Source organism: Cebus imitator, unplaced genomic scaffold (assembly GCF_001604975.1).
Source record: "Cebus imitator isolate Cc_AM_T3 unplaced genomic scaffold, Cebus_imitator-1.0 Scaffold41, whole genome shotgun sequence".
Lineage (NCBI taxonomy): Eukaryota > Metazoa > Chordata > Mammalia > Primates > Cebidae > Cebus > Cebus imitator.
In genome coordinates, this window is record NW_016107356.1 from 2,250,641 (window position 1) to 2,266,515 (window position 15,875).

Genomic DNA, 15,875 nt, shown 5'->3' on the forward strand with positions numbered 1-15,875 from the left:
GAGTAGCTGGGATCGCAGCCACGTGCCAACATGCTTGGCTAATTTTTGTACTTTTATTAGAGAAGGAGTATCGCCTTGTTGGCCAGGCTGGTCTCAAACACCAAACTTCAAGTGATCTTCCCACCTCAGCCTCCCAAAGTGCTGGGATTATGGGCATGAGCCAAAGCACTCAGCCCTCTTTTTTTTTTTTTTTTTTTTTTAAATTTTGAGATGAGGTCTCTCTCTGTCACCCAGGCTGGAGTGCAGTGGCATGATCTCAGCTCACTGTAACCTCTGCTTCCTGGGTTCAAGCGATTCTCCTGTCTCAGCTCCCCGGGTAACTAAGACTACAGGCATGCACCACTGTGCCCAGCTAATTTTTGTATTTTTGGTAGAGATAGGGTTTTGCCACATTGCCAGGCTGGTCTCGAACTCCTGAGCTCAAGTGAGCTGCCTACCTTGGCCTCCCAAAATGCTAGGAGTACAGGTGTGAGCCACATGCCCAGCCTCAAGCTTCTTTCTCATCCTTTAAAATTTCTATTTATTATCTATCTTATAGTGTACACAATATATTCGTACAATGTTACATGCTTATAATTTATAAATATGCATATATTGTAGGTGCCTACTTAGAAGTTTTTCACACATAAGGGATCAGGGTCATACCATTTGGACACCATCATGCTATAGGGGATAAAAGTTAAGGATTTAAATGGTCTTCAGATTAAAGGAAGAAAAGAGGGTTCATGCCCTGATTTTCTTTTTCAGATGATGAATACTGTTCAAAACTTATTCAAATGTGTTTTCATGAAACTACCTATATTATAAGGTTGATGATTTCACTTATTAGAGAATGACGTTGCTACTTTCCAAGTAAGTTAACAGTTTCAAACATTCATCTTTGTATTTTGAGACGGAGTGCAGTGGCTCTGTCTCGTCTCACTACAACCTCCACCTCCCAGGTTCAAGTGATTCTTCTGTCTCAGCTTCCTGAGTAGCTGGGTTTACAGGTGCCCGCCACCACGCCCGGCTAATTTTTGTATTTTTAGTAGAGATGGAGTTTTACCATCTTGGCCAGGCTGGTCTTGAACTCCTGACCTCGTGATCCACCTGCCTCAGCCTCCCAAAGTGTTGGGATTACAGGCGTGAGCCACCACGCCCGGCCCCAAACGTTCTTCTTTTGGTGGAACTAGTTCTTTGGCTGCTGACCAAATTAAATGGAGGGGTCTTAGGATTTAAAAAACTTTCCTATGGCTACGTCCACATTTAGAGATACAAGCTTTGGTCAGTCACGCTCTTCTTAATTACATAGCTCATGCCAAAGAAGAGAGATATTTTGTCTGAAGCCTTTTTGTCTTTTAAAAACAAAACAAAAAGAGTCTTACTCTGTCACCCAGGCTGGAGTGCAGTGGCACAGCCACGGCTGACTGCAGCCTCAGCTTCCCGGGCTCAAGTGATCCTACTGTAGTCCCAGCTACTCAGGAGGCTGAGGCAGGAGGATCCATTGAGCCTGGGAAGTTGAGGCTAATTTTATTTTTTTGTAGAGATGGGGTTTCACCATGTTGCCCAGGCTGGTCTTGAACTCCTGGGCTCAAGCAATCCGCCAGTCTTGGCATCCCAGAGTGCTGGGATTATAGGTATGAGCGATCCGCCTGGCCTGAAGCTCTTAGGCTGTGTCCTGATGTGCCTGGGTGTGTCGTCAGCTGCTGCGTTTCTGCCTGTCTGCTTTTCCCGGCATCAAGGCTGCAAGTGTTGCAAAGCAGAGCGTGGCTTTGTCTTCTAAGAACATTCTCTGGAAACAGCTGGTGTCATTCTAACGGGAAAAGATTTTGGGGTCGTTTTCAATTAAATTTATCTGTTTAATTGATTGAAAACATTATATGTATTTATCTTGTACAACATGATGCTTTGAAATATACATATTTGTGGAATGGCTAAATCAAGCTAAATAACATATGCATAACTGCACCAATTTATTATTTATTTGTGATGAGAACATTGAAAATCTACTCTTTTAGCAATTTACAAGAATAGAATACACTATTATTAACTATAGTCACCACATTGTTAAATAGTGCCTTGAATAATTTTCCCCGTTTAACTGAAATTTTCTGTCTTTTGACCAATATCTCTTCTGTCCACTTCCCTCCACTCCCTTAAGCCCCTGGTAACAATTATTCTACTCTCTACTTCTAGGACCTATATTTTCTAGATTCCAGGTATAAGTGAGATCGTGCACTCTTTGTCTTTCTGTGCCTGGCTTATTTCACTTAGCATAATGTCCTCTAGGTTCATCCATATTGTCAAAAACGACAGAATTTTTCTTTGAAGGTTGAATAGTATTTCATTATATATACATTGTATATATACATATATATATATGCACACTTTCTTTTTTGTTTTTTGAGACGGAGTCTTGCTCTGTCACCCAGGCTGGAGTGCAGTGGCACAATCTCAGCTCACTGAAACCTCGGTTTCCCGGTTCAAGCAATTCTTCTGCCTCAGCCTGCTGAGTAGCTGTGACTATGGACACCCACCACCATGCCCAGCTAATTTTTACATTTTTTTTTTTTAGTAGAGACAGGGTTTCATCATATTGGCTAGGCTGGTCTCGAACTCTTGACCTCATGATCCACCCACCTCGGCCTCCCAAAGTGCTGGGATTACAGGCGTGAGCCACCGCACCGGGCCCTACACACTTTATTCATTCATCCATTGATGGACACATTAGCCATATCTTGGCTATTGTGAATAATGGTGCATTGAACATGGGGGGGTGCATATGTGTCTTCAGTATATTGATTTCATTTCCTTTGGATATAGACCCAAAAGTGGAATTGCTGGATCATATGGTAGTTCTACTTTTAATTTTTTGAGGAACCATACTAATTTCCATAATGGTTGTACTAATTTACATTCTCACCGTCAGTATGCAAAGGTTCCATCTTCACATCCTTGCCAACATGTGGTATCTTCCATCTTTATGATAAAAGCTATTCTTACAGTTGTGAGGCAGTACCTCATTGTGGCTTTAATTTGCATTTCCCTTATGATTGGTGATGCTGAACATAGCTATTGGCCATTTCTTTCTTTTTTTTTTTTTTTTGGAATGGAATCTCGTTCTGTCACTAGGCTGGAGTGCAGCGGCACGATCTCAGCTCACTGCAACCTCTGACTCCCAGGTTCAAGGGATTCTCCTGCCTCAGCCTCCTGAGTAGCTGGGACCACAGGAGTGCACCACCATGCCTGGCTAAGTTTTGTATTTTTAGTAGAGATGGGGTTTCGCTGTTTGACTGGGATGGTCTCGATCTCTTGGCCTCGTGATCTGCCCACCTCGGCCTCCCAAAGTGCTGGAATTACAGGCATGAGCCACTGCGCCTGGCTCCTATTGGCCATTTCTATGTCTTCTTTTGAGAAATGTCTCCAGAACCTATGTGCATTTTTTAATTGGGTTGTTTTCTGGCTATTGAGTTGTTTGCATTCTTCACATGTTCTTTGTCAGATGTGTGGTTTACAAATATTTTATCCTATTCCATAGGTCTCTTTACTCTGTTGATTATTTCCTTTGTTGTGCAGAGCTTTTGAGTTTGATGTAATTCCATTTGTCCATTTGTGCTTTTGTTGCCTGTGCTTTCGGAGTCACGTACAAAAAAATCATTGTCCAGACCAGTGTAATGGAACTTTTTCCATAGGTTGTCTTTTAGTAGTTTTACAGTTTGGGGTCTTACGTTTAAGTCTTTAACTCATTTTGAGTTGACTTTTGCGGATGGTGTGAGATGGGGTCTGATTTCATTCTCTGTGGATACCCAGTTTTCTAACACCATTTATGTAAGAGGATCTCCTTTCCCCATTGTATGTTCTTGGCAGCTTTGTTAAAAACTAATTGACCATATGTGCATGGATTTATGTTTAGGCTCTCTTTTCTGTTCCGCTGGTCTATGTATCTCTGTTTTTATGCCAGTATCATGCTGTTTTGGTTCCTATAGCTTTATGGTATGTTTTGAAGTCAAGTAGAGTGATACCTCAGCTTTGACTTTATTGTTTAAAATTACTTTGGCTATTCAGGGTCTTTTGTGGTTTCACACAAATTTTAGGTTTTTTTTTTTCATTTCTGTGAAAAACATCATTGAAATTTTAATAGGGATTCCATTGAATCCATAGATTGCTCAGCATAGTATGGACATTTTAATCACATTAATCATATTAATTCTTCCAATCCATGAACATGGAATCTTTTCATTTACTTGTGTCTTCTTCGGTTTCTTTCATCAACGCTTTACAGTTTTCAGTGTACACATCTTTCACTTCCTTGGATACATTTATTCCTAAGCATTTGATATTTTTATGGCTATTGTAAGTGGTATTGCTTTCTTGATTTCATTTTTGAATAGTTTGTTGTTAGTATATGGAAACACTATTGATTTTCGTATATTGATTTTGTATTCGGCAACTTTACTAAATTTGTTTAGTAATTGAAACAGTTTTTTGGTAACATCTCTAGGGTTTTCTATATATAAGATCATCTGTCTACAAACAGGGAAAATTGAACATCTTTTCCAATTTTGATTCCTTTTATTTATTTTAACAATTTCCAAAATATTTTATTTTTATTTTTTCTTCAACTTCTAAGTTCCAGGGTCCATGTTTAGAATGTGCAGGTTTGTTACATAGGTAAACATCTGCTCTGGTGGTTTGCTGCACGGACCAACCCATCACCTAGGTATTAATCCCAGCGTTCATTAGCTGCTCTTCCCAAGGATGCCTTTTCTTTCTTTCTCTTGCCTAAGTGTGCTGGGTAGGACTTGCAGTATTATGTTGAATAGAATTGGTGAGAGTGGACTTCTTTGCCTTATTCCTGAACAAGTTGTCTGTGACAACTAATTTACTCTAGTTTTACTCTAGTAAACACTTGCTCGCCTAGAGTGTGGATTCTCAGACCGGTTGTGAGTTTTATGATGTCTGTTTCACATTTAATGCTTAAATCATAGGGCATGCCTAGTCTGAGAATCCATACTCTGGGTGAGTGGCTGTTTTTAACTAGAATACATTAGTCCCTCCAGACAACTACTGTGGGTCTGCTCAGTAATTTCCACGCATGGCTAATTTAATTGTACTGTATGTACCATCCTGGTAATTAATCTTATCAACCAATTATTTACACCCCGTGTATAATCTTGAAGCCCAAACTAGTGAACTAAGAAGTAAAATGTTATCTCTTCATTGTCATTTCTTCCCTTCTCTCTTGGTTTCCTCTTTTTAAAACGAAGAAGCGTGTATTTTAAGATAGAGAGCCTGTAAGGGCATTCATTAACTGTTTATTCGTTGATTAATTAATTAATCCATGATTTTATTTTACCCATTTCCAGACAGGATTGCACCTACCTCAGCTCAGGTGCAGTTGTTTATCTTATTCTTTGAGTTATATTATGAATTGTTGTGGCTTTCATTTGGGTGGTGGTGGCAGGGAGCTGGGTGTGTGTGTGTGTGTGTGTGTGCTGTGCTGTTTTAAAATAAAGCAAACAAGCAAGATCCATGCTCTGTGCAGTGGTTCAATAAAGTAAGTTGGCCAGGCAAGGTGGCTCACACCTGTAATCCCAACACTTTGGGAGGCTGAGGCAGGCGGATCACGAGGTCAGGAGTTTGAGACCAACCTGGCTAACATGGTAAAACCTTGTCACTACTAAAAATACAAAAAATTAGCTGGGTGTGGTGGTATGCAGCTGTAATCCCAGCTACTCAGGAGGCTGAGGCAGGAGAATTGCTTGAACCTGGGAGATGGAGGTTGCAGTGAGCTGTGATCATACCACTGCACTCCAGCCTGGGTGACAGTGAGACTTCATCTAAAAAATAAGTAAACAAATAAAAATAAAAAATAAAATAAGTTATTCTTTCCAGCTCATTTTCTTGCTTTCTGCGTTTATGTTTCTGAGTAGTCTTATAGCACAGATAAAAGAACTGAGGCGTTCCAAGGGGCAGCGATTTACCCAGGGTCACCTGCCCTTTGCTGGCCGCAATAGTAACACAAGTAGGTGGCCTGACTCTGTGCCCAGGCTCTCCTGACGCCGCATCCTGCCTGCAGGCCATCCTGGGGTGAGACTTCGTGTTGCAATTTACTGGCCTGCCACATATTTCCCGCATTCTCTTGGCGCTGGTTTAAAAATTAATGACTGCTTAATGGACATTTCTATTTCTGAGAGTTGAGCTGTGCTTTTTCCTTTCTCCTCTGGTAGAAATCTGACATCCAGGACAGCCTCTGCTACAAGACCCGGCTCTACCAGATAGAAAAGTACAGGGCCCCCAAGGAGTCCTACGAGGTAAGTGACCCCCGAAGCAAACCCCAGGGTCTCTTAGGAAGGGTGGATTTCCATTTGCAGTAATTGGAAAAGAAGCCAATTACTGTGGGACACTGAAGTAGCAAAAGACACAGACTTATGCTCGTAACTGAGCCCTTGAGAAATGGTTTACAGTGGAACCAGCATCGCGGCGTCTGAACCGTGGTTCTCAGCTGTGGCTGTGGCTGCGTGTTAAAGTCACCAGGAGCATTTAAACATCTGGATGCCCAGGCCGCACCTCAGACCAATTCCATTGCATCTGAGGAGGGGAGACTCGGGTATTAGTAGTTTTTTAAAGCTCCCTGGATGTTCCAATGAGCAGCCAAAGTTGAAAACCACTTTCAGGATCTCCCAAAATGAAAATGAGATGCTCAGTGTTTCACTCATCTATGAGTGAAACCAGCAAAAATGGATCTCATAGAAGTTCAGAGTAAAACTGTGGTTGTTAGAGGCTTGGAATGGCAGGGGGAAGGGAGGGTAGAGAGGGGTTGCTTGACGGACACGAAATTACGGCTAGACGGAAGGAATAAGTCCTCGTGTTCTGTGGCACTGTAGGGTGACTACAGTAAACAATAATTACTGGCATATTCGTCAACTATAACACATATACTGGTACCAGACACACTATCTAGTCCTTTTCCACATGGATATCAACCGTATTAAGCCTTCTTAACATTACACAGCGCTTATAGTCATTCACCAGACATAGCACATCCAAGTCAAGAAATTTCTCACCAACATGGATATCCCCTACCAGACTTTAGTCTCTTAACCTACCAAGCTCCGAGAAATCATCATCCCACTCAGGCGTGTTACCCTTCTTGCTCCAGGCCCATAACACTTGGAGGTGACTATCATGAAACTATACCTGGCATCTGGTTCTTACCTCACGGCCATAACACTACGATCGCCCACAGGTTCCCCTTAAATAAGACATCTCGATGGATCAGTGACTGTCACCCTATTAACCAGTCACAGGAGCGTAGAGTAACGTACTGTATATATTCAAAAAGCTAAAAGAGGATTTTGAACATTTGTAACACAAAGAAATGATAAATATTTGAGGTAATAGATGTGTTGATCGCCCTGATTCGATCATTACATATTGAATACATGGATGGAAATATCACTCTCTGTCCCATAAAATAGATGTATAATTATTATGCGTCAACTAAGAATAAAAGGGAAAAATGCAAATGCTAGGAAAGAATGAGATGCTTAAAAATAGAGCCGAGTGTAACACGTGGCATCAGAAGAAAGTGAGCGAGGAACAGGAAAGTTTGGGATGAAGCAGGCTTTCCTGGCCAGCTGTCCCTGGTGACCTGATATGGCCTGGGATATACCTGAGAGAAAAAGACCACAGCTCTTTTATTTCAGAATAAAAACTGGGCTCCTGTGCCAAATTGTCTTAAATTTGGATCCCACACCCATGTTTATTAGGAGACTGTGCCTGTGAATTCCAGATCGAGGGAGAGGGTCAGGGGTGGGGTGCCAGCTCAGGGCCCCTCATCTACCTTTTGCCAAGTGAGTTCTTCTTTCTCAGTAATTTTCCTGGGAACCCCCTTCCCTTTCCCCGCTGGAGCCCCTTCCATGTCCTGAGTGTCCTTGCCACAGGAACCTCTCTCCTGGGACACCCAGGTCTATTAGTCTGTTCTACACTGCTAATAAAGACATACCTGAGACTGGGTCATTTATAAAGGAAAGACGTTTAATAGACTCACAGTTCCACATGGCTGGGGAGGCCTCAAAATCATGGTGGAAGGTGAATGAGGAGCAAAGTCACATCTTACGTGGCGGCAGGCTAGAGAGAGCATGTACAGGGGAACTCCCTTCATAAAACCATCAGATCTTGTGAGACTTACTCCAATGAGAACAGTATGGGGAAACTGGTCCCATGATTCAATTATCTGCACCCAGCCCCGCCCTTAACACATGGGTATTATTACAATTCAAGGTGAGATGTGGGTGGCGACACAGCCAAACCATATCACCCAGAAGTTTTTTCATTTGAGAAGGGATCAAAAAGGAATCCTTTGTTTATGCCCCCATAAGGTCACTGGGCCTGGCCTCTCTCCTCTTTCTTTTTCTGACATGAAGTTTTCATCCTGATCTCATGAGCGGCTCACATTGCTCTGGAAGGATCTTCTCTGGGCTTGTCTTGCACACAGGGCTGCAGTGAGGCATGGTGGCTACCGAGGCCCACGCTGGACTCCCGGGCAGCCAGCTAAGCAGGTGTCCAGGGAGGGCCCAGCTGTCATGACACCATGACAGGGAGGGCCCCCCTGCAGGGCCCCAAGTGCGAATGTGACATGAGCTCAGGAGAGGGACCCGCCCCCAGCATTGAGGTGGGCAATGGCATGGGTCTCCATTTCAGACAGACCCTAGGGCAGAGGGAGAAGAGAAACTGACAAAGACAAGGGCTGGGGGTGGCCGGGCAGGAGGCAAGCAGCCAGGAGTCAGTGATGCCAGGGGGACTTCAGGAACAGAGGAAAGGTCACCTGTGAAATGGTCAGCGGTGTCAACTGAGCCGCTAGTTGTCCTGAGGATGTTAGACAGAACAGCTTCATGAAGTGCCAAAGGCAGAAGAGAGATGGCATGGTTTTGGGGGGTGGGGAGAGGGGAAGTGAAGTCAGCATCCACCTCTCCATAAGTGACGCTGCAGTGAAGGGAGAGAACATGAGCTTGACGGAAGGATGCTCAGGGCTGGGGAGGAATGGTGGGGCTTAGCCTGGACCCCAGGCTGCATGCCCCCTTCCTCAAGACAGGCTGTGGGGCACGGGGAAGATGAGGGTGGAGACAAGCCCTTTGGAAGGTGGGTCTTGATGGCAGGAGCTAAGCCGAAAGCCCAGGTGTGCGGAGAGCCAGGTGCCCCCTGAACTCTAGAACCCTCTGGCCAGTTGCTTACTAAATGTTAACCCCTTCTTGCATGAATGAAGGGGTCTCAAATCTAGCACACTCTGAACAAGACTCTCCCCAGCCCCTACGTCCCCTCTCTATGCATGGCAGCCCCTTCCTCCCCACAGTGCAGGGAAGAAACCCAAGTCCTTGTCTTTGACTCCCTGATACTCCCGGAGCCAACCCATCACCAAGTTCTACCAATCTGACTGCGAAACCCTCCAACCCCTGCCCTCTCTCCGCCTCCATCCCCACACCTGGTCCCAGCCTCATCACTCTCTCCTGGACCTCGGCTATGCCCTCCTAACTGATCCTCTTGCTTCGGGGGTGGTGGCCCACCACTCCCTCCTGCCTGGCCTACAGAGCGAGCTTTTCACCCTCACACCGCATCATGTCACTTTCCTGCTTAAAACCTTTGGAGGCTTCCTTCACCTGCCAGGCAGACTCCGTGCCCTGTCGCCCTGTGTGGTTCAGCCCTAGCTGGCTTCTCCTGCTTGTCCCCCAGCCCCACAGCCCCCCCCCACCCCACACACAGCGCTGCGTCCGCCCTGTGCTCAGTCCACAGCCTTTGGGCTTGCTGCGCTCTCTCTGCCTGTGGGGGCTGTGCAAAGGCTGCTCCCTGTTCCAGAATGTTCTCCCCGCCCCTCTTTGCTAAACCTCAGTGTCTTCAGATCCCAGAGCAAGGTCACCTCCCCATGGGTCCCTGCTGTTCCCTGATCTCTGCCATTTCGTCTCATGCTATCTATCCTATCACTTACCCCATCTGCCTGCCGCATTCCACATCCTAGGGCCAGGCCCACTTGCTGTTTGTTTGTTTCGGGGTTGTTTGATTAACATTTCTCCCTCTGGGCTGTGAGTTCCAGAAGAGTAGAGTCTGAATCCCTTTTGCTCCTCACAATATTCCCAGAGGCCACACGATGCCTGGCATGTAGTAGGTGCTCAATAAATATTTGCTCAATAAGCAAATGGAAAGATCAAATGGCCCCTGACCAGAGTCTCAGAAAATGGATAGGACTGGGACAAGCAACGGAGCAGGTAGAACATTCCAGGTGGGACACCTGGCTGTTTTAAAAGCAGGGGGATTCCTGCAGTGTAGCACACACACACTTGAAGTTATCACCACCACATGGCCGTGCCTTATGGCAGGGAGGAACCTCTTACGGTCACCTGTGCTGAGGGTGGTCACCTGACCAAGAGTCCAGGGGGTGCAGAATTCACTGTTAGACTTCTTACCTCATGCTTTGCATGTCACTCATGAGGGTCTCGTCCAAGGACAATGCAAACTTAGGTGTCTGGAGGGCCCAATGTGCGTGCCCTAGGTGGCCCCTAAGCCACCTTGTTGATGCCCTGGTCCACGCTGACCTCACACCCGCCCCACTGCAACTGTGTGTCAGAAGGGGCCGGAACTCCAGAGGGAAAGGGGTCCTTCTTCATTCTATTCCTTTTCTATTTCCTCTGACCTGAAGACACATGGTGAGCGTTTTAAACATTTGTAGAAATATTTAACGGTTAGGATTTAAATAGGAACACTAATGGGCAAACAGCATTCAATTTTCTATGATCCATTTGTTTCCTCTAAACTGCAGCGACACTTCCCTAATTAAATGACAGCTATTACCAGATGATCCAGCTTGTCTCTGGAGGGACCTAGAAAGTGGAGTGGGGCTAGTTTGGGGAAGGACTAAGAAAGGGCCCAGGCTTCACAGAAAAGTCCACTCGGAGCCGGGGGTGGTGGGGGGCTTTTCCGTCCTCGGTGGGCCTGGGAGAAGCCACCCCAGGGCAGGGGTGGAGCTGAATGGGCATAGGGAATAGTGGAGAGGTTTCAGGTTGTGTGCATACCGGGGTGTGGCCCAGGGCTCGTGTCTCCAGGGATGTCATCAAGCCGCGTCCGGGCACTGAGTGGAAGCAGTGGCCTCTTTCTTCCTTTTGATTCCAGTTCGTTTTCTCCTAGGAGACAAAGGAGCTGAATTAAGTTGCAAAAACTTCCCTCTTGGGGTTACCAAGCAGTGATTATACCACTTGACCATTTTCTCTCTCTTTTTCCTATCAAAGGCAGAGACTATAGAAGTGGGGTACACTTCTCATCTGAGAACACCTATCGTGTGTGCCCGAAAGATTCCCTCCCTCCCTCCTTTTTCTCTCTTTTCTTTCCCCTTCCTCCCTCCCTCCCTTCCTTCCTCTCTCGCTTTCTTTCCTTTCTTTCTTCCTTCCTTTTCTTCCTTCCTTCCTTTCCTTCCTTCCTTCATTTCTTTCCTTTACTTCCTTCCTTCCCTCTCTCTTCCTTTTTTTCTTTTCCTTCATTCCCTCTCTCCTTTCTTTCTCTCTTCTTGCCCTCCCTCCCTTCCTTCCTTTTCTTTCTTCCTTTTTTTCCTTCCTTCCCTCCCTTCCTCCCTCCTTTCTTTCTCTTTTTCTCCCCTCCCCTCCCGTTTTTCCTTCCTTTTTCTTTCTTTGTTTCCAGCCCAAGCTGGAGTGCAGTGGCACAATCACATCTCATTTCAGCCTTGACCTCCCCACCTCAGATGATCCTCCCACCTCAGCCTCCTTAATAGCTGGAACTACAGACATGCACCATTATGTTCAGCTAATTTTTTGTAGAGAGGGGGGTTCACCATGTTGTCCAGGCTGGTCTCGAACTCCTGGCTCAAGCCTTCTGCTTGCCTCAGACTCCCAAGGTGCTGGGATTACAGATGTGCGTCACCCCGCACAGCCCAAATTTCTACATTTTTAAAGGACAACAGTCATACTGCATTAGGGCTCACCCTAATAACCTCATTTTAACTTGATTACCTCTGTAAAGACTCTCTCTCCAAATAAGGTCAAATTCTGAGGTCCTGAGGTTAGACTGTAACCTTTGAATTTTGGGAGAGTACAATTCAACCCACAACAGGGATGAAACATTTAAAGGCAAATATTAAAATGTTCACTTTGTGTCTTATTTAGAAATCTATGCAACTTTAAAAAATACAGTTCAGAATCAGATCCAGCAGTCTGTGCTGTTAGACATCAGAAGTGCAGTTACTTGGGTGGGCCCAGTGGCTCACACCTGTAATCCCAGCATTTTGTGAGGCCAAGGTGGGTGGATCACTTGAGGTCAGGAGTTCAAGACCAGCCTGGCCAACATGACAAAAACCCGTCTCTACTAAAAATACAAAAATGAGCCTGGATTGGTGGCGTGCACCTGTAATCCCAGCTACTCGGGAGGCTGAGGCAGGAGGATTGCTTGAACCCAGGAGGTGGAGATTGCAGTGAGCCAAGGTTGTGCTATTGCACTCCAGCCTGGGCAACAGAGTGAGACTCCAACTCAAAAAAAAAAAAAAAAAAAAAAAAAAGAAGTGAAGTGTCATTACTTTTGGGGACAAGTGAAGTGTCATTACTTTTGGAGACAAGTGAAGTGTCATTACTTTTGGAGACAAGTGAAGTGTCATTACTTTTGGGGACAGAGTGCCTGGGAGAGGACATGGGGTGGCAAGGAGGACCCTCCCGATGCTGGCTGTGTTCTGTTTCTTGATCTGAGTGCCATTTCTGTGAGTGTCTTTGCTGTTTGGGAAAACATGGAGCTGCTGACTTCTCATTAGAGCACTCCTCCATATGGCGCCTTCGAGTTTAATAAAGTGTTTACCTAGAAAATCTATTCAGCACACGAGTTAGGACATCTGCTGCCTACTTTCAGGGAAGTTTCAGGATTTGCTTTCTGTCTATGAAAACTGAAAGGAATAATTCCTAACCAGAGCTGCAGAGGTGCCGGGGAAGAGTTTAGGGAAAAAAATAACAGGTGCAGATTCTTGCATTGTTGAAGGATATTCCTTTTCACAGGCCTCTCTGGACACCTGGACGAGAGATCTTGAATTCCATGCTGTGCAGGTAAGAACTTGGAGAATTATTATGTATTCGTCAGGGTTCTCCAGAGAAACAGAACCAATAGAGTACTCAGAGAGAGAGACCGGGACTGAGACTTAATTGTGGGGGTTGGCAAGTCTGAAATCTGCAGGGCAGACCAGCAGGCTGGATGAGCTGATGTTGCAGCTTCAAGTCCAAAGCCTATCTAGAGGCAGAATTTCTTTTGCCAGAAGACCTCATTCTTTTTTTCTTAAGGCCTTTGACTGATCGGATGACACCCACCCACATTATGGAGGATAATCTACTTAAAGTCTGCTGATTTAAATGTTAATCACATCTTTGTTTATTTATTGAGATGGAGTTTCATTCTTGTCGCCCAGACTGGAGTGCAATGGCGTGATCTCGGCTCACTGCAACCTCTGCCTCCCAGGTTAAAGCGATTCTCATGCCTCAGCCTCCCAAGTAGCTGGGATTACAGGTGCCCGCCACAATGCCTGGCTAGCTTTAGTATTTTTAGTAGAGATGGGATTTCACCATGTTGGCCAGGCTGGTCTCGAACTGCTGACCACAGGCCATCCACCCACCTCGGTGTCCCAAAGTGCTGGGATTACAGGCGTGAGCCACTGATCCCAGTCTGTTAATCACCTCTTTAAAAACACATTCACAGAATCATCTAGACTGGTGTTTGACCAAGCAACTGGCCTAGCCAAGTTGGCGTATGAAATTACCCATCATATATGATCCTAAGTGTTGGTCAGTCTCTGCCCAGGGCACAGGCTCTGCCAGCCCTATCCTTATCCAGAATTAAAACACGCAGAATCCTGTTGTGAGTGGGTTTAGCAGAATCCCTTCAGAGCACATTGGTTCTCGCTATGTGCAGTTGACTGTTTTTTATCATCTTTATTGTGTTGCTACAACTGTACACCCTGCTATGCATTTCTGTTTCCACCAGGATGAGAAGTGGGGTTTGCAGCTATCTAGAGCTTCCTGGCTGGATGGCCTAATTTATGAACGAAGCCCTCTTTTTTTTTTTGAGGTGGAGTCTCACTCTATCATCCAGGCTGGAGTGCAGTGGTGTGATCTTGGCTCACTGCAACCTCCGCTTTCCAAGTTCAAGCGATTCTCCTGTCTCAACCTCCTGAGTAGCTGGGACCACAGGCACATGCCACTATGCCCAGCTAATTGTTGTATGTTTAGTAGAGATGGGGTTTCGCCATATTGGCCAGGCTGGTCTCAAACTCTTGACCTCAAGTGATCTGCCTGCCTTGGCCTCCTAAAGTGCTGGGATTCCAGGCGTGAGCCGCAATGTCCAGCCCAAAGTCTTGTTATTATCAATTTAATTGTAGGTTTTTCTGCAGCAAAATCAGGTTTCCCCTTATGTGATGGGCAACAAGGAACTAAAACCAACCAGCCATGACATCTGGTCCCTGGGCCATCCCAGGTGGTAGCAGTCAGCACTTGGTTCTGACACACCAAACAGCTTGGAGAGGCTTACTAATCATCAGAGGGAAGGAAAGCTTCAAAAAAGCCCATGTGGAGCTGGACTTGATAAAGTTACTCAAAGAAAACTTGCCTCAGCTCCCAGGGTTCCTCTGCCACATGCGGGAAGAGGCAGATTTCCCAGGCAGCCATCCATTCTCCGGCCTGGGGTGATGAGGATTCGAAGCAAGCATTGGTCCCTGTTAAATGCATGCATTTGCTGTTCGGGAGATAAAACAGGTGTGATCTGTGCTCATTGTTATCCTCCCAGAGCTGGGAAGGATCCACACTTTTGGTTACATATGGGGAAACACCTCCCTCAAGGAGAAGTGAATTGTCCAAGGTCACCCAACTGTAACATGCTCTCTCACGTTCCGGAGAGAGCAAGGAACGGATTCCAGACTTCTGGACTGCCAAGCTATGACCACGGCTGGGATTCTCAGGTGCAGCACCTACGGCAGCCAAGCTGGGAAATAGGCGGGCCGTGTGGGTCTTTGGAACACAGAAGCCTGTGGTCATTCTTCAGTGGCCATTATACCCCAGCTGCGAAGCCAACAGGGAAGACTCCGAAGGGGACCAGCTCTCTGGAGCTCAGGCCTCAGAGGCTGAGGATGGGTTTCCCCCTCCTGTGGCATCTCCATCTCCTCCATGGGACAATACACACCATTAAGGGTCTCGGGTAAACGATTGTTCATGGGGCCGTGTTTTCAAAATGTCCCACTTTGTAAATATCCATGCACATCTGCAGTGGGTGGAAACAGCAGATAGAGAACAAGAAGCTGTTTAGTGAACAGCTTGCCTCTGGGGCCTCATGTGGCCTTTTCTCTGATCTGCCTCGGGGGATTTGGAACTGTGCCATGAAGGTGCAAGAAGACGGACTTCAAACCGAGAGCTTGAATCCCATCGCCCACCCTCAAGTCCACGTGGGTGCTGGAGCATCGGAGGGAAGCCAGGCATCTCTGCAGGCGGCAGCCTTGCCGCGTGCAGAGCTTGCTTGTGGAAGGGGGATGTGATTAGTCCCCCTGAAGAACCGTTTCCGTTATGTAAGGCAATGTAGCATCCTGCTCCGTAGGAAATTTCTTTTGGAGAAATAGGCCATGCAAATGAAAAAGTCTAATTTGGGTGATTGGTTGCATTTGGTGACATGTGCTTGGAGGGCAGGGAGATTGGCTGGTTATAAATAAGCTTGCTTTCTCTGGGCTGTTGACCCTTCTGCTTGGAGTGACTCTGAGTTTCATCCCCAGTAGGGAGCAGCTAAGGGTGAATTCTTTTTTTTTTTTTTTTTTAGACGGAGTTTCACTCTTGTTACCCAGGCTGGAGTGCAATGGCGCGATCTCGGCTCACCGCAACCTC

General features: G+C 46.0%; 1 protein-coding gene across 1 annotated transcript in view; it reads left to right on the plus strand.

Annotated features, from left to right (window-relative positions):
- Positions 1-15,875, plus strand: part of HUNK (hormonally up-regulated Neu-associated kinase) — a 130,948-nt gene that overhangs the window by 104,977 nt on the left and 10,096 nt on the right. The window contains exons 8-9 of the mRNA XM_017526089.1: positions 6,210-6,293; positions 13,020-13,067. Coding sequence (XP_017381578.1) covers positions 6,210-6,293; positions 13,020-13,067 — 132 coding nt within the window. The remainder of the gene's footprint in view (positions 1-6,209; positions 6,294-13,019; positions 13,068-15,875) is intronic.